The sequence below is a fragment of the Anolis sagrei genome, chromosome 4, assembly GCF_037176765.1.
Source record: "Anolis sagrei isolate rAnoSag1 chromosome 4, rAnoSag1.mat, whole genome shotgun sequence".
NCBI lineage: Eukaryota > Metazoa > Chordata > Lepidosauria > Squamata > Dactyloidae > Anolis > Anolis sagrei.
In genome coordinates, this window is record NC_090024.1 from 75,976,342 (window position 1) to 76,002,522 (window position 26,181).

Genomic DNA, 26,181 nt, shown 5'->3' on the forward strand with positions numbered 1-26,181 from the left:
CAAGATCTTTTTTCCCCCTCAAATTCAAAACGAGACGCGTTGAGAGGAAGTGTGGCAACAAATGTCTGAGAAATATGTCCTCATAAATTGTTGCAGGTTTCTTAGGCAAGACAATGAGATTTTCAAAGGCATCTGTATTCTACTATGGAATGCCAAGGCAGCAGGAGAGCATGAAGCTATGTGCTAGACTTCACTGCTAAGGCAATGTGCCTCCTTGGCCCTTTGCTCCAGTCCTGGAAGGCAGGGAAATCCCTGCCATGTATTAGGGCAGAAGCACATCATGTAAGATTTTCCAAGAAGGACAAGTCGATAACAACAACAACAACACATTCTATTTATATTCCACTTTACCTCCACAGAGGGACTCAGAGTGGATTGCAGTACACATATAGGCAAACATTCAATGCCTTTTTACAGAAGGAACAACAACATAGAATACACAGATAAGATAAAGGCCTTCCCCTTTACATCTCTGGCGTCTGGAGGTGCTGCTCAATTTCCAGCCGTGGGAAGGTGCTCTTGTTCTGTTTTCTATGCCAAAGTAACCTGCTGGCCATAGACATCTCCAATCTTTTTGCCAGCATGTCTGCAGGGGCGCCCCTTTATCTTCCCACCATGGTGGTACCTATTGACCACTCGCATTGCATGCTTTCGAACTGCTAGACTGGCAGGAACTAGACTAACCATTAGGAGCTCAGCCCAACTCACAGCTTCGAACTGCTAACCCTCCAGTCAGCAGCTTTTCCTGCAGCTAGCAGTTTTAACTGCTGTGTTACCACAGCCCCTTGCTTGACCCTGGAAAAGTTCCCATCAGTTCAGATTGCCAATGGCATGCTGGTGGAAGCTAGGAAAGAAATATAGAAAGGAGAAAGGGAGATGGAGAAAAAAGGAATATGCCAGTCCCTTTAAGAGTAACTGGTTTTTATTTTAGCATGAACTTTCATGGATATAAAGCCACAAAACAAAGGGATATTAAAGGCTCTGGTTATAAAGCCAAGGCAGACAGACCAGTCCCTAGTTGCCAGCCATAAAAAGCTAGTTGAAACAACTGAAGCCTCTGTTTTTGCTCCACAGGTGTTAAAATCAGGACCACAGCCAGGTTGTCCACCTTAAGGTAGATAGTATCACCTTGGAGCGGAGCCATAGCTAGGGCTTCACTGGCTGTCAGAGCCTTGTTGCCATGCTATGTGACAGAGCAAGGTGGCAGCTATTAACAAGTGATTTAATAGTGTTGCATCATAGACTGCAAAAAGAAGTAAAGCCAGGAGATGTTGAAAGGATATTACCACCGAACAGTCCTTTTAAAAATATAAAACCATCTGGCATACCTCACCACATAAACTTCTTTTACCCATTCCTTTGACAATCCTATAAATCTTGACCAGAAAATGTAAACTTTACATCCTAGAAACATAACTCACAGCTACTCCAGGTAGAAAGTTAGAGGAAAGGTGTGAATATTAATGTGTAATCAGCGTCTGGGTATATTTTTTTTCCTTCTTGAATACATATACCCTTTTGAAAGTTGTGGTGAATAAACAAATGTAGACTGGTGGATCTTGTCTAGAAACCATTGGCCCAAGGTCTCCCTTTATCCTGTACTCATGTTACAGTTGGCTGTGTGCCATATTTCAGGAGGTTCCTAGAAGTTAATTAAAATAATAGTGCATTCAGTCTTTCCCATAATAACTTAATGCCTACTTGCAGATAGGATACAAGTCCCCTGACAGTTGATGGGCAAATTGTTTCAAGAAAGAGGAAGCTAACAAATCCTCAATTCCAAATGAAACTGCTAGGGGAAAAAAATCAGGCGTATCTAAAACAACAGCTTCCTTGTTTGGCTTGTTTGGCTGAATAAGATACATGCAAAGGCACTGGCTCAAACTACATCCCAAGCTTTCTGCTTTCTGCATGTACCATGTGAACATCCTATTACTCTTCCTATCAATAGTGTTTTTGATTAATATGGATAAGGGAATGGTGTGATCATGGATCCTTACCCTCCCAAATATGTCCCCAATTCTGAATGTATATAAATAACTAGGTTTTACAAGTCACTACTGTAAGTAATCTATGTGTTTAATTAATGTCATCAGTATGTGTTTTTATTCCCTTCTCAAACTGTTACAACCAATGTTTATATGCCATAGCACTAACTGGATATGTTACTTGCTTTTTCCTTTTTATTTCTGCCTAGTATTTGCTCTAATGTTAGCCTTTTCTCTCAGTCTTTTGAATCACCTAGAGAATGAAATAAACAAAGATTTACATGCCTAGAAAACTGCCATGTCAAAGAAAAGCTCCTTAGTGCCTTGTTTCTATACTAGAGGAGATGTGGAGTCATGAACCATATTAAATTCTCTTCCCATATTTGTGTGGTATCCTCAACACATTTGGTTTGCATTACTCCTGAGATGGAAGGAAGTTCCTAATGTAGTGTTTCATTTAGAGGGCCTGATGCTTTTCCTCAATAATCTCCTCTCTCCACATCATCACACCTCCAGCCCCCATTTGAAAAAAACATTCTTTCAACAACAAAAAGATGGCTTCTATTTGATTAGCATTTAAAATTGTTATCTACATGCAACACTATTTTTTTAAAATATTTTGTCTATTTCTTTAAATGTTTAGCAATGTTGTGTTGGATCTTGTGAAGCCTCCAGAGCTATCCCTGTTGTATTTTCATAGCTCATTTAAATTAGAAAGGAGCAAATACGATGCAACAATGTCTTTGATATTTGTGTTTGGTACACGTTGTGGTTGAAGACAGCAGTGAAAAAAAGAGAAAGGTTGTGTTGCATATGGGTAGACTCAATCAAGGAAGCTACAGCCCTGAGTCTGCAAAACTTGAGCAGGATAGGGTGGCATAGAGGTCTCACATTCTAAGAGTTGTCATTAATTAAAGCCAACATGATGGTAGTTAACAAAATGCTGTGAGTTGTAGTCATCGTATAATTTATCTACATCAGCCCAATAACCAGCTGACATTAGCTCTCGGGTTGTCTGCCACAGTGACAGAGATGACAAGAAAGGTAAAGGTGACAGACCAGCCAAGCTGAATTAGTTTCAGCCCAGCTGAATTGTCTAGACTCCATCCCACTGCTGCTATGGGTTGGGAGCAAAGCATCTAAACCATTGGTTCTCAACTTGTGGGTCCCCAGATGTTTTGGCCTACAACTCTCAGAAATCCCAACCAGTTTACCAGCTGTTAGGATTTCTGGGAGTTGAAGACCAAAACATCTGGAGACCCACAGGTTGAGAACCACTGATCTAAACATTTCTACAGCCTCAAAGCCAGTCTGGATCATTTGCTCTTATCTTTTGGTAGGTGGACAGGAGTCCTTAAACCACCTCCCTGGATGTAAGTCCTGCTGCATTCAGTGGAACTGTTTTTTATGCACATCCGTCTGTGTTTAATAAACAATGAATAACCTTTCTTCCAAGGCAAATTTAGTCACAAAAGCTAAAAGAAATTAAACCAGAAATGACATTAAAATATATGAACACATTTAAAGTACAATTTGAACACCTCTATATGTTGTCATAATGCCCAAGAAGTTTTTAAAACATGCTACAGCAGAAACCCGCTTTAAATGCCAAAGGACCGTCTGCATGGAATAGTTTTGTTTACTACTGAAATAACAACAGGGATGGTTCCAGGCTTTGATCTCCTGACAGGGCTTACAAAACCTGGAAATAGCTTCCAAATAGGGATAGAATGTTATTCAATAATAGCTTATACAAATAGTAGTAAAGTTTATTGATTAGGCCACTGACCATATCAACAGTAAAAGACAAAAAAAATACAAATAGACACTAATCACTGCCCTAAAACTCCTGTAATAGTGAAATAATATACATTAAAAAACAATTAAAACTTGATTAAGTTAAAAGGTAAAACATACTTCATACCACAGAAGTTAAGGACAAAGATTAAAATAAAGGTTAAAAAATAATAAAGGTTATAAAATAATAGCAAAATTCTCAAAAACCTGTTTCTTGATTTCCAGGAAACCCTGACAAGGAGAATCCTGGATTTATTATTCATTTTTAACAAAACAAAAATCCTAATTTTTATGTGATATTGTTTTATACTCATATGCCAGTCGTTATATACTGCACTTGGAGTGCCTTGTAAGCCACCCCAAGTCCCTTTAGGGAGATGGTAGCAGGATATGAATTAAGATTGTTGTTGTTACTATATGATACATAACAAGATTAATACATAACAAGATCACCATCATTATGCAAATTTTGCATACAATAAGTCCAAAACTGCAAATAATCTTTAAAACCTGTATGGTTTTAGAAGAGCTTCTTGCAGTAGGAATAAATGTTCTAAATGACACATTGCCTCATTGAAGAATGAAACTAGTAAATTACATCCCTACCACCAATAAAGGTCCTTCTTACATTCTCACAAATTGGCTGTAAAAGTGGTCGATTTGAAAGCAGAGCCTCCCCCAAAGATTTCAGAGTCTGGCAGACACCTATGGGATTTTTTTTCAGACAGTTAAGATCTATGTCATACAGGATTTTATATGTGAAAATCATCACTTTGAATTATGCCCAGAAATAGATTGGTATCCAGTGAAGCTGTTTTAACAAGGAAGTCATATGCAGGTTGTCACCCAACCCAGTCAACTGCCTGGCTTCAGCATTCTGCACTAAGGGAAGTTTACAAACAGTTCAAAAACATCTCCTCATGTTCCACTTTAGAGCAGATCAACTGAGATGTAACTAAGGCATCTGTCACCATGGCTGCATCAAGCATCTCCAGGAAAAGAAGCTGTTGGCATACTAGCCTTAAGTACTCAGAATACACCCTTGGCCACTGCCAAATCTTTATTCAGTCCATCAAACACTAATTCTGGACCAGAATGGCTTCCTCAGAATTAGATGAAAGGGAGTGATAGTGTTAGTTATAATTAACACTGGTTGCATTGAACTCCCAAACTTCATACAGCTTCTTCCCATGGCTTCCTGTATGTATGAAATAAAATAGTAGAAAAGAGGAAAGCTTGAGAGGCACCACAGATCAGCTGCAACAGCAGGAGTCCACCAGCACCATCTTCCAACTTTGATTTTCTGTGAAGGCCATCAAACACTGTCTCTAATGGTTCAACAACACCAGCCAGTTACTATAGTGCCATTCTGGAGCAGAAATCCTCTGGATTGGCCTTAGAGGTGTCCACATTCTCCATACTTATGATGGAGAAGAGTCTAAATAGCTCAGTTGGGCCAAAACCCATTCAGGCCAGCTAGACTGTCACCTTCCCTGTTGCCACTGCTAGAAAGCTGCAAAGCTCCAGGCCAGTAGTTCTCAACCTGGGGTCCCCAGATGTTTTTAGCCTACAACTCCCAGAAATCCCAGCCAGTTTACCAGCTATTAGGATTTCTGGGAGTTGAATGCCAAAAACATCTGGGGACCCCAGGTTGAGAACCACTGCTCAAGGCCATCACAACCACTTCATCTCGATATCAGCAAAGGAGCCCTCACAATCAGGGAAAAAATAGGGGATGACTTTGGCCTGATGAGTGCAGGGGGAAAAAGATGGTGGCTGCAGCAAAAGTGGAAAGCAGACCTTTCTTCATCAGATCTGGTCCACATTGTACCCAAAGTGCTGACTTCTCTAGAATTTCACCGATACTTTGCTTGGTGTGGGTTAAAACCAGTCCTATGAAGATACCAGCCACAATTGCAGGCGAAATGTCTGGAGAATATACTGCTAGAACATGGCCATACAGCCCAGAAACCACACAACACCCCACTGATTCTGGCCATTAAACTAGTTTAAACTGATTTACTGGAAGTCCATGGACATTATGCAGATATTCAGGAGCAACTTCTCATTCACTGTGGGATATATAACCAATGTAGACAAACCCAAAGTCACATCCCAGCTGTTGATAGGTCTAGCAAAACCAACAGGGACATATGCTTTTTGTTTCGTTCCCAGCAAAAATCATTAAGCAAGGTCGCACAATGAGGGTATTTTAATAGATCTAAATAATCCGTCTCACCCAGAAACCCCTGAAGCTAAGATACAATTAGCACCTTCTCCCAAGAATAGAATATTAGAGACTAACTGGGTGATGGAGTTCAGGGAGGGATATTTTAAAAGAGCTTCTGTCACTGTTATACAAATGGAAAAAATATCAATTATAACTAGACAGGCTGAGGTCAAACTTATCCACTGTACCTGTGCCAACTATGGCATAAAAATTAAGTGGGATCCATGACTTTTCTCTTTGAAATGGCACTCAAAAACTTAATGAACAAGGGGCAATAGAGAAAACTCTGGGCAGGAAACGGTGGGAGGGAAGGAGGTGGACTCTGAAGTCCCTTTCACCAAAACAGCCTCTATGATGCTTACAAGTCACTTCCAAAAGCCTCCCTTTATGTACACACTAACTGCAGCATAGCTTAAAGTAATTTTTTAAAAAAGTTTCAAAAAATGATCATTCTATATTGTTTATTTTCCTCTAACAGCATACATGTGTGTCTGTGTGTTGTGTTGTTTTTTGCTAGCAAAGGAATAGCACAAACATAAGTGGGGAAGGAGTGGTTATGCCAGATAAAATGAACCTTTGCGTGCAACAGAAGGCTCCCTTTGGCAGCGTTTTAGTCGCGTGCACACCAGAAGCTTTGCCTGAGTTGTATAGCTTGCCAAGAAGTAGCCAGACGCTAGCTCAGATTGAACTACTTAGTGGAGGTTTCCCCCCTTGCTTGCCTCTTCCAATCTGCAGTTTTGACTTGTTATGTTTAGGCATTGTGTATATTATTGCTATGCAAACTACAGTTGGATGGCTCCTCTAACTTAAAGGAGCCAACAGAAAAGGTGAGCTGGAGCAGCAGGAGCTCAGCTAAAGCGCTTGACATCATCGCAGCATCGGCACATCCGTCTTCAGCCGCGGTGCCTTTTAAAATGTTTCTGTAAAACATATGGTTCATTTTCAGGAGTGAGGCCTCAGTACTAGGGGCTGAAAAGAAATGTGTTGTCAGACCTTAGAAAGTGGAGTGTTTTGTCTATCATTTCTCTGTTTCAGTACCTAAAGATATTACTGTATATACTCAAATATAAGCTGAGTTTTTCAGACCTCTTTTGAGCTGAAAAAGCCTCCCTCGGCTTATAATAGGGTCAAGGCCAAGCAGCAGAGCCTGGAGACCATTGCTGGCTATATATATATATATATATATATATATATATATATATATATATATATATATATATGTTGCAAATATTGCAGGAGGAAAATGCACATATATATAGAGAGGATTTGCAAATGTTTCAGTGGGAAATTAGTATATATAATTATAGATTATATCTAGCTCTGCATTATTTATACAGGCATTGAATGTTTGCCTGTTACTATGTTGGAAGCCAGCCTGAATCCCCATGGGGAGAAAGGGCAGGATACAAATGTTCTGTTATTATTATTATTATTATTTCTATTATTATTATTATTTTATTGTTGATACCATATTGTTTTGTTGACCCTACTTTTCCACTTACATAGCTAGTTTACTGTTTTTCTTTGAAGTACAGTAAATGCTCAGAAACATTTAACCTACTGATGCCTCAATTAATATACCGTATATTCCGGCATATTAGACGACTGGGCGTATAAGATGACCCCCAACTTTTCCAGTTAAAATATAGAGTTAAGACGACTCCCATGCATAAGACTGCACCTGCGTATAAGACAACCCCTGACTTTTGAGAAGATTTTCTTGGGTTAAAAAGTAGTCTTATACGCCAGAATATACTGTAATTTTATTGGTTTCTATTTTTGTTTTGAAATTTACAAGTAGCTGCTGCATTTCTCACGCTTGGCTTATACTCAAGTCCATAAAATGTTATTTTCCAAGTATTGATGGTAAAGATAACAGTCAAAGGGATATAATGTAGGGTGCTAAAAATCTGTGTAGAGCAAGCACATGAGAAGAAGAGATATTCCAACCTCATTACTCTCTGTCACCATTTCCATCACTCTTTGGTATTGAGAGATACTGACTAAGGTGCAATCTGTGCTGTCTCTCTATGTAATTCAGAAACCTAATTTTCCAAGGCTTGAAATCATATGAAGAGTCTCCATGTGATGCTCTCTCAGTCAGAAAATCCCCCTCCACATGTGTAAAGGGAAAGGTCAGTACATCTCTCCTCTTCGTGTATTTACACTACACAGGTTGCTAAGGTTTGAATAGGGATCTGGTTTTCACACTTTCACTGGCTTGGCTTTTCTGGGGAAAACACAGACTTCATTGTTGCCCCCCTCCTCCCCTTTGTAACAAATTCCTGTATGGAATGTATGGAGCAATACTGTTCAAAGTCTGTCTGAAATGCCTGAGGTCTTCGATCATAATGAGACATTCTGAATGCACCTTTTTATTGTTTCAATCTTGTGTTACCAGAAAACGTGTGTCTCTGTGTGTGTGTTTAGGGTTGGGGGGAGAGAAAGCTTAACACTTAGCACCTGTCACAAGTTTTTCTCCTTAAATTAGACTGCCATGCATATAAAAATTTAATAGATTCCTCGCAGTTTAGGTGTATGGTGCTTAGTAGGAGTTCTTTCTGTTCTCTTGCCAGCTACACGGTTACTTAGAAAGTGAACCACTCACGCTACAGCTGTTCATTGGGACTGCAGACGACCGCCTGCTGCGGCCTCATGCCTTCTACCAGGTTCACCGGATCACAGGGAAGACCGTTTCCACAACCAGCCATGAGACAATCCTCTCCAACACCAAAGTCTTGGAAATCCCACTTCTACCTGAAAACAACATGAGAGCAATGTAAGGTCCACTTCCTCTTTTGTACCTAAATGCTTTGTACTTTTTGGGCACAGTTTTCATCACAATTTGGAAAGGTTACTTTTTGAGGGGTGCATCTCCTAAAACAGTGATTTCAACCTTCCTAATGCCGTGACCCCTTAATACAGTTCCTCATGTTGTGGTGACCCCCAACCATAAAATTATTTTACTTGCTACTTCACAATTATAATTTTGCTACTGTTATGAATCGTAATGTAAATATCTGATATGCCGGATGTAATTTCGTTCACTGGAACAAATTTGGCACAAATACCCAATACGCCCAAATGTGAATACTGGTGGGATGGGAGTGGGGGTTGATTTTGTCATTTAGAAGTTGTAGTTGCTGGGATTTATAGTGAACCTATAATCAAAGAGCATTCTCAACTCCACCAATTATGGAATTTAAGCAAACTTGGTACCAGAACCCCCATGACCAACAGAAAATACTGAAAGGGTTTGGTGGCCATTGACCTTGAGTTTTGGAGTTGTAGTTCACCTACATCCAGAGAGGACTGTAGACTCAAACAGTGATGAATTGGATCAAACTTGGCACAAGTACTCAATATGTCCAAATGTGAACACCGTGAGAGTTTGGGGAAAATAGACCTTGACATTTAGGAGATGTAGTTGCTGGGATTTATAGTTCACTTACAAACAAAGAGCATTCTAAACCCCACCAATTATAGAATTGGGTCAAACTTCCCACACAGAATCCCATGACCAAGAGAAAGTACTGTTTTCTGATAGTCTTTGGTGACCCCTCTGGCATCCCCTTGCAAGCCCCTAGCGGCCCCGACCCCCAGGTTGAGAAACACTGACCTAGAATCACACAGCTAGCATGACTACAAAGCTATTAATCAAAGAAAATTAACTTTCCCAAGCTATGCTTTTATTTATTATTTTTCAATTAATTTTCATTCATTGTAGAACCCTGTACAAGCCTTCTGACTAGCAATTTTCCATAGATTTTGTAGAATAGTATGTTCAAGGTCCAGATAAATTTTGCATATATTTATATGGGACAACAGATTGTCTCTGTGTGTTTCCCTCTCGAGTTTCAGCCAATGTGCTTCTTTGCCATTTAAAATCAGTATATCGGTTACAGAGCTGTAAATATCGCCTACCTCAGCTACTGCTTTTAGGTTCTTAACATGACACCACCTTAGTCCTCCAGCTATTCTGCAAAGAGCAGAATGCACCCTAAGAAAAGAGTGGGCTTATGTGTTTGTGTGTCTTTTAAGGGGAACTTTAAACAGGGACTATTTTAAGGCTGTAACTAAAAGTTGAATTGATCTTTCTCCATAATTCTATTCTTTGAAAAGACAAAATTGCACCAAAGATGCCATCTTAAGTAGAAAACGAAAGGTTAAAATGTAGGCAGAGGAGAGAGAAAGAGAGAGAGATTGGAATTACCCAGTTCTCTTTTTCTTTGACTTCTCCAGCAATGGTTATTCCTACACAGCAGTGAATATGGCTCCCATATCTGGTGGTTCTTAGAGGACAACTAGTTACAACCCAAGCATCCCATCCTGCTAATCCTCCACCAAAGCTTCCAAAGTGACTTTGTATTTATATAAAAATCAGGGGGAAATGTAGACACCGCTTCATGATTTCTGTAGTTTAAATTCTGAAACAATGAATCTGTGTCAAGATAACAAGACCCATTTCCTACTTATTTTGTGAAAAAGATACAATTCTGTCCCGAATAAATGTATGGCAAAAACAAAAAACAAAAACAAATGAAAAGTGTGACCACCACTTAAAATTAAATGTTCTGAATAGCTAATAATAGCAATCCCCTATGTTATCTCATTTGCAAAAGAAAAAGAAATACATAGGAGAAAGTTTAGGCCCAAGCAAGAAAGGCCTCTTTCCAGTGGCTATTTCCAGCTAGAAGAGACCTAGTGAACTGATGTCATTTACATACATGTCACTTTACCATTCCTCAATTGATTCAATGGGTCTACGCTAATAGAAATTGGCAATTAGAATTAGGACCCCATCTGGTGGCATTGTGACTTTGGGGTTTGTTATAAGTTGACCAATACATTTTTTTCCAAGGAGACATTGGCGATCTGGATCGAAGAGTAGAAAGAGAGTATGACTAAAAGCTGAATGACTTTAGGAAGGTGCATGTCTTATTGCATGTTGTTCTAGAATTCCAAATGTGTTGTTTTGTGTGGCTGCCCTTTGCTGTATCTTTCTTTGAAGGTAGTTGCTAGCATGGTCTGGGTCCATTCACTAGAGTGGTATGGAGTTAGGGATTATCCTGTCTGGCCTTAGTGTCTGATCTGACAGACATACTTGCCACGACAGGAGCTCATTGGGTAGTGTATTTTTTTAAAGATAGAAAAAAAAATACTAAAGACAGCTTTGGCGATTCTTGATTCTTTATAGCAGGAGAGCTATGCCAAATTCTAGTTGAAAGTGCATGTGGAAACTGGCTGTTTTCCACTGAAGTCAGTGGCAGGCAGTCAATTTATATAAATGGAGCATATGGCCAGCCATCTTCCCAATTGCTGAAGTCAAGTTACTCTTTTCTTGTCTTTGGCAGACACATAGCATATTCATCTTCTTCCTGACTTGCACCATAATGACAAATTTAATGGCAGTTTGGTATGTCAATACGACAAATCTTTTCTTGGTGCTGAAATGCGGTGTTGTATTTTAGTATGCCATGTGCCGTGCTGCGTTATATAAAGGACTGGTTCAGACGTCCTGCCAAACCAAAAACGCAAACAATAAACAACAAACAACATAAATGCAGTGATAATAATGGGCTCCCAAGGAAGTCCATGAAAGTCAGGATGAGAACCAACTGCTAAGGAGCATAATCTGGGTTCACACACACCTTCCTCCTCTCCTCATACACAGTGATGTCTGTCCTGTTCCCTGGTTTGACACAAACAATAGTTTGGTGCTTCGTTTGCATCAACTAATAATAGTTTGTGCTACCACTTCAGACTACGGTGAGGATATTTCTTTTGACTGAAGAAATCTGTCAATAGATCCTTCCCCAGATAGGACTTATATGCCCCCAAGGAAGCAATCACTTTCTCTCCTTCCTCTATGTGCCTTACATAACTCTTGTCCAGGGGGGTTTCCATCCCTCCTTGGGAAGGCTGACTTGGCCATGGTGGTCCGCGCTCTTGTTACATCCCGAATAGACTACTGCAACACACTCTACATAGAGTTGCCTCTGAAGACTGCCCAGAAGCTTCAACTAGTCCAACGTTCAGCAGCCAGGTTGCTCACTGGGGCTGGGTACAGGGAGTGCACAAAACCCTTGTTACATTAGCTCCACTGGCTGCCTATCAGCTTCTGAGCACAATTCAAAGTACTGACTTTGGCCTATAAAGCCCTGAATGGTTCTGGCCCAGTTTACTTGTCCGAACGTATCTCCTGCTACACTCCACCTAGGGGTCCAAGATCATCTGGGGAGACCCTGCTTGTTGTTCCCCCATTGTCACAATCGTGTCTTGTGGGGACAAGGGACAGGGCCTTTTCTTTGGTGGCCCGCTGGCTATGGAATGAGTGAAATTAGATCCGCTGCATCCCTCTTGACCTTCCAGAAACAAGTAAAATCCTGGCTATGGGATCAGGCCTTTGTAGATTAGGCTGACTTGCTGACATGTTGACTTGTACATGTCAACATGTCAGGACTGCCCTTGGATGATGATTTAAACTGGCAACCACTGACTGATTGATTGATTGTTTTTATACTGTTTTTATTGTTTTATACTGTTTATACTGTTTTATACTGTTATTATTATATTGCCGTTAAATTGTGTATTTATGTTTTTGATGTGGGTGCCATGGGGTGCCGATTTGTTAGCTGTCCTGAGTCCCTCTGCAGAGGTTGAGATAGGATGGGATATAAAAGCCCGAAATAATAAACAAACAAACAAACAAATAAGTAGGGTGTTCTGGGGCCGCATTAGGAGGGAATGGGTAACAGACCACCTCTTTCTGGATCAACCTACAGCAGAAGTACTCTCCCCAACTCAGTTGGACCCTGGGCCAAACCACAATTAAATCGTGGGTTTTAGTCTAGGCTTACAAGAGAAGCCCCCTCAGATCAAGAAAAGAGGGAGGATACTGCTTTGTGTAAGGAGAGGACAGCATTTGCAGACCTAGGACTACCTGAAGACTCATTTTTATAGTGACTAGTTGTGTAGTGTCTGGATCAGGAAAAAGCCCCAGAGACTGAAAGATAACGAGGGAGGTAATGTTGCTCTAATTTTACAAATGTATTATGTATCTTCCATTGTAATGAACACAGACTGAGTAAATCTCTGAGCCAGAGTCTATAAATTTTCATAGGCCCATTGCAGCCATGGTTATAATAAATTTTAATCAAACATTCCCCTTAGATTTGACATTTATAAGGCTCACTGTGTCTATGTTCTTAATATTTTGCTTGTCTTAACAGTGGGTTTACCGCTCAAATAAAATTCTTTTCATATTATAATGCATTGCATTTAGGTCTGATTCTGGAAAATTAGAAGGGAAATTAATCTCCCACCATTACTCTCAGTTTTCATATGCATTGCTAAGTATAGCCTATACCCAGTGGTTCCCAACCTTTGGGTCTCCAAGTGTTTTGGATTTCAGCTCCCACTGTTCCTAACAGCTGGTAAGCTGGCTGGGATTTCTGGGAGTTGAAGTCCAAAATACCTGGAGGCCCAAAGGTTTGAAACCAAAGCCTATAACTTTAGAAGTGAGCCATTCTCCATTTTGGGACTAGAGCAGGCATGGGCAAACTTTTTTTGTCTTTGTGGGCCTGGGTGGGAGGGTTGGACCAGGAGAGAGTGGGTTGGGCACATGATGGGTGGGGTGGGCCCAGAAGGGGGAGGGCCTGGGAGAGGACTGGGCCAAAGCAGGGCCTGGGTCATCTTCAAGTTGTCCTCCCAGCATAAGAACGGGGCTGCTTGCTGCCCTATCCTTATGCCGGGAGGAAGGAAGGACATGTGACAACTGACCCGATCCCCTCCCCTCCTCCTCTGATCCTTAAGCTGTATTCTTGGCATTATGCCAGGAGGAGGGTGAAACAAGTGGTGGCTGAGAGTGCTCCAGAGGGTTCTCAACAAACACATCATGCCTTCTTTGAGCTGTCCTCCCAGCATAACAATGGGGTATCTTTCATTGTCCTTACGCTGGGCAAAGGTCGAGACACACGGTGGCTGAGAGCTCTCCAGAGAGCTTTCAGTTGCTACATGCCTTCCTGCCCCATCTTTCTGGCATAAGGATGCAATAGACTGCCATGTCCTTCTGTTTAAAGCTGCTAAAAGAAGATCAGAGTACATAGATCAGATTGGGGTGCAGTGTAGGGGAGACGAGGATAGTTGATGCATATATCTATGGCTACCTGTATATTTGTATTTTATTTTAAGAGGACTAGATGTATGTTGTATGTTGTATGTTATGTCTGCATTGTTTGTTTTTGATAAGGCCAATTGGCTAATCAATAAAATTGTTGTTGTTGCCAAGATGACAGGGAATATGAGGAGGGCTTGAGGTAAACACCCAGGGGGGCACATCTGGCTCCTGGGCCTTCATTTGCCCGCACCTGGACTAGAGCAATTGTCCCAGATTTTGAACTTCAGTGAACTTTAAAGCAGTTGGTGCTAAAATAAAAAGTGTGGATCATGAAGGACAATATGAGCTTCTTGTCAGAAACTGGGTGCCTGGTACTTTGGACAATTGACCTCTGTGTCAAGATATGTTGAAACCATGAGGCAAAAAGTATGGATTTTCTATGGAATTTAATTCTATGAATGGACACCATGGTGAAACTTTTTATTTAGCCCCTATAACTTCCTATTTAGTCCCTATAACCCTCCTTCAAGTTGAAGCAAAATGTGAAGACTGTTTGGAAGGGAGCTTGTGAAATAAATTTAAAATGTCCTGATTTTGCTTTTTTTCCTTTTACTTTTGTGGGAATAGCATTGACTGTGCTGGAATACTGAAACTTAGAAATTCAGACATCGAGCTGAGGAAAGGGGAAACTGACATTGGAAGGAAGAACACACGAGTTCGGCTGGTCTTCCGTGTTCATATCTCGCAACCTAATGGACGAATGCTTTCTCTGCAAGCAGCATCCAACCCAATTGAGTGCTGTAAGTAATATTTCTCCTGGTGTGTGTGTGTGTCCCATGTCAATATGTATTCCCTCCCTGCCTAACCAAATTCCTCAAAATATGCATCTTGCCATTGTAATATTCAACAAATCTTGAGTTTGCCCTATGAAAGAGAAGCTGAACATTAAGACACATTAAGAAATTTAGCCAATAATCTTCTTGAATCAGGTACTACTGTATATGCTTAATGCCACTGAAAAATTGAAATACCTGAATTTGAGTTGGTTTGGTAAAGCATTCATGGATTGAGAAATTTTTTGAAGTAAAGCCTTACAAGTAATGACAGTGCCTTCAACCTGTGACTTTGTTGTGAGCATTGTACTCTGTTCAGACTAGTAATGCAACAAACAGTAACATGAATTCTTCAAAGTGAAGGCATACAGAGAAATAATTACTTAGTACTAAAATGTTGTTTTAATGTTGTTGTTATTATCATCATCATTATATGCATTATATTTGAAAGGAGCTTCAAAGTGATTAATACTGAAAATCATAACAATGTGTATACAAACATAAAGATAGAATGACACATAGAACTATTAAAATACATTATTAAAACCAAATAAACATCAGGAGAGTATACTTCTAGAACATGGCCATATAGCCTGAAAAACCTACAACAGCCCATTAATAAATCTATTAATGTATAAAACAGCATCTTCTGACTTAGTCTTTGAAGTGAAATTAACCAGAAAGTTGCTTATTGATAAAAAGTAATATTAATGTGTTACATTTTCAATAGTGAGTGATCTCAAAAGTGACAAACCATTTTCCCCTGAAGTGTTAGCAGTCTCTCGTCTCTGGTTTGTGTATGGATTTATTTTTTCTTGATTATTAAAGTTTTCTTTTTCATCTCACCAGCTCAAAGATCTGCTCAAGAATTGCCTTTGGTAGAGAAGCAAAGTGTTGACAGCTACCCTGTGATGGGTGGGAAGAAAATGATACTGAGCGGACACAACTTCCTTCAAGACTCCAAAGTCATATTTGTGGAGAAAGCGCCAGGTATTTCAAACACTGGTCCTAAAAACTAGTGCAGATGTATGTGTCTGTAATGCTATAGATGATAAAGATGCATTGGAATAAAAATAATTACACTCAACCTTAAGCATTTATTGTCTGATAAAGTAAAATAGTGCTAACAGTTTGATTCTAGATATGTGGGAAATTTTGGGTAGTGCTCCCCCAACCACAGTTCACTTTTGAGCTACCTACAGCTTACTTTGAAGACACTGAATTTTATATCAAACCCTGCAAAAGTGCTCTATCTTCTTAATGCCTTCAAATGTCTCTGCATGAAAACAAGAGCCTTGGGTTAATTCCACATATACCTTTACCTTTAAGTTGGCATCCTATTAGTGGCATACATAAGTGAAAGTTGATCTTACACCTGTGTATGTCTGCTTGTGGCTGCTGCACAGGTTAGTAATTCTGCCCTTTTGCAGTGACCAAACTCCCAGACTTATCAAAGATCCACTGAACTCCCTGTCATTCTGTACTCGGCAAGACTGGAGGGAAGATCACGGAAGCACTTGGTTATATATCTGTACTCCAATACAAAATTATTATATCAGCCATTGAGATGTACAGTGAACTCCAGCTGACTATCTTTTCTACCTCACTATGTTTCTGTTATTCCCTTTGCTCCATGCTCTTAATGAAATGGCAATGGGATGGGTTGGGGTATTAAACAGGTCTGCAATAAATCTAGGGAGTGTTTAGTTGCAGTTGTTTCACATGCAGAACTACTATTCAGGACTGCAGCCAATGAGCTCATTTCCATAGCCACCGTTGCTTCTCCTGTCCATCAACACACACACTGATACCCCTACAATGGCTTAGACCAGAAGTGTCAAACTTGTGGCTCTCCAGATGTTTGAGACTCCAACTTCCAGAAGCCCTATCCAGCTTGCCCAATGGCCATTAATGTTGGAAGCTGAAATTCAAAACATCTGGAAGGCCACAAGTTTGACACTACTGACATAGACTAATCCAACTTCCTCATCTTTCGGAGGTTGTTTTTTGGAAATGTGAGCTGGAAAATGTGCCGTGTGTGTTTGAGAGACTCAGTCCTCACTGCAAATTGGCCAGAAGCACCTGTTGTAGGCAACAGACCTTTTTAAAGAATTGAAAGATTATTACTTTTGGGTAAGTGATACAACTGTTGTGTTCACCTATGTGTTTTGTTTTTTTTTTAATATTGTCAGTTTTGATGTCGGATTTGCATTCATTCATTCCCATAGAAAGTGACCGTGTAAACAGTGGAAAGTCACCACTGGCAGGCATTGGAGAGAAATGAGCTTGTACACATATTGGCACCATGGTTTTTTTTTTCATAGTTCAGGAATGTGTGAATTAGCTATTAGCATGCTGTCATTGTACTGATGCAGGAAATGAAAAGCCAGAGTGCACATATTCTGATGAAAGAAGTTTTAGCACCAAACAATATGTGACATGAGAGAGCCATGATTGGATTTCCTCACTTTTTTTAAAAAAAATTAACCTTTTAGAAAAGACTGCGTTGGCTGTGAACTGAACCAGAGCAGTATTGCGGGAAGTGTTTGATTTCTGCATTGTATTTCTGATTTAAACAAATCCTTCTCAAATAGAAATTCTTGAGCAAACTGCAGAGGACAAAACACTTTTCAGACTTTATGAGCCTACACTATACATAATGATTGATGAATCAGATTGTTTACACACCATATACATGTTTACACACCACAAACAATCCTAAAATGTAGTTTACTGATCTCTATATACACATCATTTTGGCTGATAAGCAACATTAAACACAAGGCATCTAATTAATTCCACATAAATATGCATTTATGAATATATAGAGAAAGTGTATTTACTGTCCTTACATTAACCTGGCAGTCATCTGTCTAACATGAGAGCAGCCTCCCACAGGATAGTAAAACATCTGGCCATCCCCTGGACAGTGTCCCTGCAGACGGCCAATTTTCTCACACGAGAAGCAACATGCAGTTTCTTAAGTTGCTCCTGACATGAAAAAAAATCTGTCTCAAATAATCAGGAGGACAAGTGACTCATGTTGTCAGATGAGAGGGAAGACCAAGTGAGATTGTAAAATGTTATTTAAGAAAATTAAGTTTGATACTAAAAAAAACTGATGAGAGAAGAGAAGCCAGTTATATAAATAAGAGAGAAACGTTTGCAGTCAAGATGGCACAATGTTTTAAAAGTCTCAAATATATCCATATAGAGATGCAGTAATTGTAACAAGTTTGTAACAAGTTTGTGTTGTATGTATAGGTACAAATTATTGCGCTTAATTTGACAAGTCTATACATGAAAAGTTAATTCGTCCACATTATTGAAACTGAACTTGAATTGATCTTGTTTGCAGACCAAAAAGGAAGTGGTTTGCTATTAGATATCATACATTATTTGACCTTGAGGCTATGATCTCATGTTGATTAAAAAAAAGTCTTCAGCTGAATGAAGTCTTTTGCATTAAAAGCAGGCACAGTAAACTCTCACTTATCCAATGTAAACGGGCTGGCAGAACGTTGGATAAATGAAAACGTTGGATAATAAGGAGGGATTAAGGAAAAGCCTATTAAATGTCAAATTACATTATGATTTTACAAATTAAGCACCAAAGCATCATGTTTTACAACATATTGAACAAAAAAGCAGTTCAGTGCATGGTAACGTTATGTAGTAATTGCTATATTTACAAATTTAGCACCAAAACATCGCAATGTATTGAAACAGCTGCGGATCCAGGCGGGAGGCAGGCTGCATTGGATAATACAGAACATTGGATGAGCAAAAGTTGGCTAAACGAGATTCTACTGTAGTGGGATAATGAACTTTTCCTAAATTGGGTGTCTTCCAAGTATGTTTGACAACAATACCCATTGTCACTTGTCAACTCCACCAGTGACCATACTTGTTGGAAATAATAAGAGTAGTAAGTAACCTGTTTAGAGAGGATCAGGTTGGGAAATGCTGGTGTAATGATATATATAATATACCTTTGTACAGAATCTGAAAATGAACCTTTAATATTATAATTGATTTTGTTAGATGTTAGGTCCCAGATTCAATTCTGTTTCTAAAATCACCAAAATATGTCTGGAAGTGGTAGAGCTAAATATGTCTAAGTACCTCATCAGATGGCTGGCACAGGAGGCAGAGGTGCTCCGCTTTGCCGTAAGGAATGAGGAATCTGATGCCCCACACCTTGCAACTCATCACCCACCGAGAGAGCAATCACACGGGGGAAGCGTGAGTGCACTTGGAGGGTGTGTATTCCCCCCATAGATACAGGCAACTTGGGAAGCCTTTTGTGTTGCTGCGGCACAACATCATCTGATGGGAGCTGGCCAGCTCCGTGGGCGACCGAGGCTAGATCGGTGTATTCTAGCCCTGTATAATGAGGTCATAGGAGCACTACAAACACACTTTTGTTACCTTTCCATTTATAAGCACTCATGAAAATCCTCTCCTGGATATTTCTTAACTCTGTTTTTAGAGAATATGTTGAAATACTTGGCACCTTGCTGGATCAAGCTAATCAGTCATTTTTCTATCAAAATGCTGAAAGGACTGAAGCTTATGTAAATATCATAGGAAGAAGTAAAGGTTGGAATCTTTGATGGATAGACGGGTATAAAATGGCAACGTCAGTAAAGGTGAGAGTGAACAGGGCGGGGGGGATTTTTCTATGTTTTCTTGTTTTGGAAAGGGTTTCTGTGGTACTGGCACAAACCAAGCATTCCAGAGCTGCTTCCTGAAACCCCCTGAACTTTAAGCCGTCTTCTAGCATTCTTGAGCACTTCGCTTCTCTCAGCCATTCAAATGGAGGCTTTGATAGCCATGTCTGTTTAGTCCTCAACATTCACAGAGTTCCAAAGAGATAAGTGTTCCACTCAGCAATCCAAAACTGTCCCTGACATTACAATATGTTGGAGGCACATGTGCTTTTGCTGAGTAAGTCACTCTCTTTCAACCGTCAGATTAGCTGCAGTCAAACAAATGGCCTCCCACAGCCTCTCGCCTTCACACTCTTCCCTGTGAATGTGGAATGAATGGTTACGTAAATAAAGATTCACAACAAGAAGGCATCTTTAAAACTATGAAGCCAGTAATGAAGGGTATGTTATGAACAAGAGTGGGACTGAATCTACACTGCCCAATAATCCAGTTTCAGAATGTGGATTATCTGCATTGAACTAGATAATATCAGGCCCCTTCTACACTGCCATATGAAATCCAGATTACCTGCTTTGAAGTGGATTATATGGCAGTGTAGACTCATATAATCTAGTTCAAAGCAGATAATGTGGACTTTCTGCTTTGATATATAACAGTGTAGAAGGAACCTTCGGACCCTTCTACACAGGCCCTTAAATGTAGAAGGAACCATGAGAAAAGGGGACAGGGGTAGCCAAATGACATTTGCAAAAAAATGTTTGCTGGATAGCATTAATGGCTGAAAAGCATGTGATAAAAAGCTGCGTTTAAAATCCAATTTTGACCAAAAATGTGCATATTCACATGAATGTATATTCCTGCAGTCACGGAAAACATGTAACTTCATTGCTATATGCTGGTGTGGACTGCTCCAGTGCACGTGCACAAAAACAGTACATAAGAGGCCTTCCACTCTTTCCATTGTGTGCTACAGTGTCTAACGATGAGCTGAGGAATTAGGAGGCGTCAGCAAGCATATATAGCGACTGGTTATTATATTTGTAACAGTGCTATTTACTTAGATGTAAACCTCCTCAAATTAAAAAAAAAAAACATTCCCAGATTTGTCTGCATAGAATTACTGCACAGGTAAGGGAAATACTAATTATGTTGTACTGTTATTTATTTATTTATGGCATTTATATGCCGCCCTTCTCACCCCAAAGGGGACTCAGAGTGGCTTGCATGCCACAGGGCATGTAAGACATATCTGTTTCGACAGGCCTTTGATCCTTGATATTGCTGTTTTTAAATTGTTTTAAATTGTTTTTAAATTGTGTTAGATTTTAGCCTGTTCTTGTAAGCTGCTCCGAGCCCCAGGGGAGTGGGGGCATATAAGTTTGAATAATAAATAAATAAATAAATAAAATATATAGATACAATATATTATATTATTAACATAACACGATATCGGTATTATATATTCCTATATTGTACTATTGTGCTACTTCCAGCATTCCTTACCTATCCTATCCTGGCTAAGGCTACTGAGAGTCTCCCTCAAAACAATATCTGTGAGTTGCAAGATTCCTATCGCTGAGTTACAGTCTAAAGTATTATAGCACAATGCTTTTAAATTGCAAGTACTCTATGGAAACTGATTTTTTAAAATCTTTGCCAATGTTGCTATGGCATGGCTGAATAACATTTTTAAAAGCGTGTGTGTATTATTTTCTAAACTGAGGTGACAAATCTAAAACTCTTAAGACTTAAACAAGAAGGGCAAAACTACAGGCCTGCTGATTAGTATGATCTATTTATATGATGTATAGTTATGCAAAGCATTCCAGTACATTATGTTTCATTGACTTATATTCTGAGCTGACGTCCTGTGCAGTGCTTGCTTTCAAGGGCCAGCTTTCAGCAGCTGTGATCTCTGGATGAATGGTATTATCTTTGCATGGTGAGGAGGGGGTGGCAGGGGGATTGGCCTGTCTTAACAATGACTCATATGAAAGGAAATCCCTGAAGAAAGATCAAGTCCATTCTTGAACTTCAAATCAGCAGCAGAGCACTGCTCTGAGCTTCACTCCCTCATTACTGCCTTTTGGCAAAGAAGCCAGAGAAGCTGTGTTAACATCACGCGTAGTATCCTCTGCCTATGTCTCCTACTATGAACGGAATGGCCTAGTTACCTAAGCATTACTTGCTTAAATGTATACAGGTTGGGTATCCCTTGTATGAAATGCTTGGAATCAGTGTTTTGGATTTCTTTCTTTCTTCTATTTTTTATTTTATAATAACAATAATAATAATAAATTTTATTTGTACCTTGCCACCATCTCCCCAATGGGGACTCGGGGTGGCTTACATGAGGCCAAGCCCAACAAAAGAATACAGTAAATAAAATCCAAACAGGAACAACACTATAATCTATTACATAAAACATAAACTATAGAAATACGTTTTGCCTGCTTAAAGAGAAGCATTTATTGCTCTGCCAAAGATCAACAGTTATTCACTAAACTACAAACTCTAGGATTCCACAGGATGACACCATGTCAGTTGGTGATACATAGATGTATAATATAATATAGGAGTTAGGATTTATTCACTTCAATACTTGCATTGGACGTGCTGAATTGAATTGAATGAGGTTTCATTGGAACATGATAAACTTGAAAATAGTTGATTTCAATAGATTTAAGTATGAAAAAGTCAAGGTCAAGTGCAGTGCGGTTTTAAGAAAAAACCCACAAAACCCTGTTCTCAAACTAACATCAAATAGACTATTTGACCTTATTGAACAGAATCCCTTCTAATTATGTTTAGCCTGTATCAATAGTGTCTAGATCCAGGGAAGTCATGCTCCCCCTCTATTCTGCCATGGCCAGATCACACCTGGAGTACTGTGTCCAATTCTGGGCAATTGAAGGGAGATGTTGACAAGATGGAATGACAACATCTCCCAGAGGAGAGAGACTAAAATGATCAAAGGTCTGGAGAACAAGCCCTATGAGGAATGGTTTAAAGAGCTGGGCGTATTTAGCCTGAAGAAGAGAAGGCTGAGAGGAGACATGATGGCCATATATAAATATGTGAGGAAACATCATAGAGAGGAGGGAGCAAGCTTATGTAAGATTGAAACATGGAATGACTTAGATTATGCTACTGGAAAATGAGATTAACAGGAAGACATATGTTATATAGACATATATTATATGTTTTAATGGTTTTTGTATGGCTTTTATAATGTTGTTTTAAATGTTTTAATTGTATATTGTGAATTGTTATGGCATTGATTGCTGCCTTTTTGTAAGCCACTTTGAGTCGCTTTTGGCTTGAGAAAGACGGGATGGAATATCATAAATAAATAGATAAATAAATTTTCTGCTGCCCTGGAGACTAGGGCACAGAACAGTGGCTTCAAACTACAAGGAAGAAGATTTCATGTGAACATTAGGAAGAACTTCCTGATTGTGAGAGTTGTTCAGCAGTGGAACTCTCTGCCCCGGAGTGTGGTGGAGGCTCCTTCTTTGGAGGCTTTTAAGCAGAGGCTGGATGGCCATCTGTGGGAGATACTTTGAATGCAATTTTCCTGCTTCTTGGTAGGGGATTGGACTGAATGGCCACAAGGTCTCTTTCAACCCTATGATTCTATCCTATGTTTAATAATAACAAGTCAAATCCACTTACTTTTGTACCTTGCTTGTCTATATAATTCCCCCTAAAATAGTGGATCTGAATTTAAGATCCACTGTTTCATGGTACATTTTTGGAATGGGTTGCTATTAAGATAAGACATGTCCAAAGAATCAGATTTTTGCTATGTTTTTCGATATAACCTTGCTTTTTACAAGGAGATACAAAGTGTACATTGCATAGAGTTGTTTGGTAGATATTGAGACCATATCCACTTCTGTATTATATTTGTAGAATCAGAAAGATTTAACAATATTTCTGTAGTTGTATTAGTGAATGAAGAACTACTTAACTCTATATAGTTTAAAACAATTGTTGTAGTGCAATATATTGGAATTATATGCCTTTAATTTTTAAAGAGTGGCTTTTTAGAAGGCTGTTTTTCAAGAGAATTGCTTTAAAAAAAAAACTTCCAAAAAGATAAATTCTGAAGAACAGAATCATCCTGAAACTAACATGCCCCTAAAATACATTTCTGTCCTTTGGGTACAGGCTGGGTTGGTGTAGCCACTTCATTTTGCAGGGCTCAAGGTTTGGAGTCTGTTTTGATGAGATGAGACGTGGAGACAAGTGAGGAGAGTTTTGGCTGAACTCCATTTGGTAAAAGATCTTACATTCTCAGAGATCTTTCCATTGGTGTTTCCATTGCCGGTAGCAGTCACAGTTTGAGGGGCAGCCAGCCAAGAGAGGGTCAAGTTTCAGACTGGTAGTCAAGCTGTAGCTCACGTAATAAAACTAAGTGGCAGAATATCCTTCGATCACATGCCTTATGCATAATGTTGTTTGCTGCGCCTGCCTCTCCACCCCACCCATTTCGCTTGTTCCGATGTCAGTTTATGTGTTAGCTCATGTGCAACAAGCCTGACAGCTTCTGCCGACAAGAGGAGCTAGAAACCGGAGAACTGTACAGTTTGGAGCACAAGAGTTAATGTGAAGGTCACTCAAACCTATGTCCTGGAGTGGTATCAGTGCATAAAGGGGGTCTCTGGCCTTCTGGTAACAGATATCTTTAGCAGAGGGTTTCATCAGGTGATGGAATCGTTGCCCTGTGGAATCCTTTCACACGCATCCAATAGTCGTAACGTAGCTTGTAGGAAATACTTCTCAGATTTTCCTAACTCTGCACCACAGGAAAAGGCAAAGATAGTATGGGATGCATTCTATACACATAAGGAGGTATCATTATTACTGGGTCTTACTGTACAGTATTTCTGGAAGGGCTGTTGAGGTCAGTCGATCTTTTAAATGCCTGTGCATAATTTCAGACATTTGGTCTTTGACCAGAAGGGTATTTAAAACAAAGTTTTAAAAAGCGTAAGTGCGTACAGCTTCTGCAATCAGATGTGGGGGTGAATGTTGACAATGCTCTACATGGTTGTTTATGGGATAACACAACTGTGTTGTTTGCATAACACGAAGTAAGTTGTAAATGGAGACTACTAAGCTTCCCTAAGTATATAAATAAATGTTATATCCAAATGCCATATACCGGTATTATATAATGTGCAAACTTCTACTGACCCGCTGAAATGGAAAAACCTTTAACCTCCCTCCCTCACACACATGCACACACACACAAATTTCCTACTTATTCTGGGGGGCGGGGGTTAGTTCCAAATAAAGCTGTTCAGAATTAAATCCCATCAAATTTTAATTGTTTTATAGAGGAATACAACGGAGATTACTTCCAAATTATTAAATAACTGTCACATTTCCTTTAATATACATTTATATCCTGGCTTTTCTGTGGGTTCATGTTTCCTCCTTACCCTGATGCCTGTGTTGCAGGTTAGGCTGAAAACAAGTGGGTCTCAGGCCTCATCTACACTGGGCATTTTAGTCTAGTGTAAATGTGCCTTGGAGTACCTGGGATCTGCAACTTTCACACCAAATGGCCAGGTAGCACCACCACTGCTCCTCTGGGATGGTGTGAACCTTACCTCCTCCATGTCACCACTGCTGCTACTTCTAGTTGGCCATGACATTCCATGTGAGCTCCTGACTGTCATAGGCAACTCTGTTGACATCCCACAAAGGTGCCTGCATGAACAAGAAAAAGAAAGGGGTGATCTGCCTTCTTTTTGCTGATCTTCCAACTGCCCTGTTCTGACATTGGCAGAGAGTTGTATGAGGAAGAAGGAGAGATTATGTCAGAAGGGGGCACCCACACAATCAACAAGGAGTAAGATTGAAAGCTGAAACTACCAAGATAGCTGTTCTTCATGAAGACAGCTGGACTTCTATTTGGCTTTTAGCATTGTGTAGACAAACCCTAAGTTCATAGTTAGAATACAATAACAACAACAACAACAACAACAACAATTTATTTATGTGAGTCCTCCAAGGGGACTCAAAGCAGATTACAGTATATAAGCAGACACTGGCAAGTGTTCAATGCCCTGTTACAGTGAAATACTGTAAAACGAAACACAAATACACAGAAAAAGGCAAAGGCTTCTCCTTTCATTTCTGGCTCTGGAGGTGGTGCTCATTTCCTGCTCTGGGGAAGATGTTCATCTCCATTTCCCAGCCAAGGAGCCTGTGTTGTTCGTAGACACCTTCTAGTTGTGTGACCAGCATGACTGTATGGAGCATCATTTTGCCTTTCCCACAGAAGCGGTACCTATTGATCTACTCATATTTGCATGTTTTTGAACTGCTAGATTGGCAGGAGCAAGGACTAACAGCGGGAGCTCCCCCCATCATGCAGATCTGAACTGCCAACCTTCAGGTCAGCAGTTCAGCAGCACAAGGGTTTAACCCATTGCGCCACCATGACCTCAATAAACTCTGTTGCTCAAACCTGGGTCTCCTCAATGCTAGTCCAAAACTCTGGTCAGAATTGCATGTTGGCCTGTA

The 26,181-nt window shown here is 39.8% G+C and overlaps 1 protein-coding gene across 5 annotated transcripts in view; it reads left to right on the plus strand.

Moving 5' to 3' along the window:
* NFATC1 (nuclear factor of activated T cells 1) overlaps positions 1-26,181 on the plus strand; it is a 172,050-nt gene that overhangs the window by 79,511 nt on the left and 66,358 nt on the right. For all 5 annotated transcript variants that reach the window (XM_060774945.2, XM_060774944.2, XM_067467483.1 and 2 more), the window contains exons 4-6: positions 8,592-8,794; positions 14,762-14,934; positions 15,817-15,957. In XM_060774945.2, the coding sequence (XP_060630928.2) occupies positions 8,592-8,794; positions 14,762-14,934; positions 15,817-15,957 (517 nt within the window). The remainder of the gene's footprint in view (positions 1-8,591; positions 8,795-14,761; positions 14,935-15,816; positions 15,958-26,181) is intronic.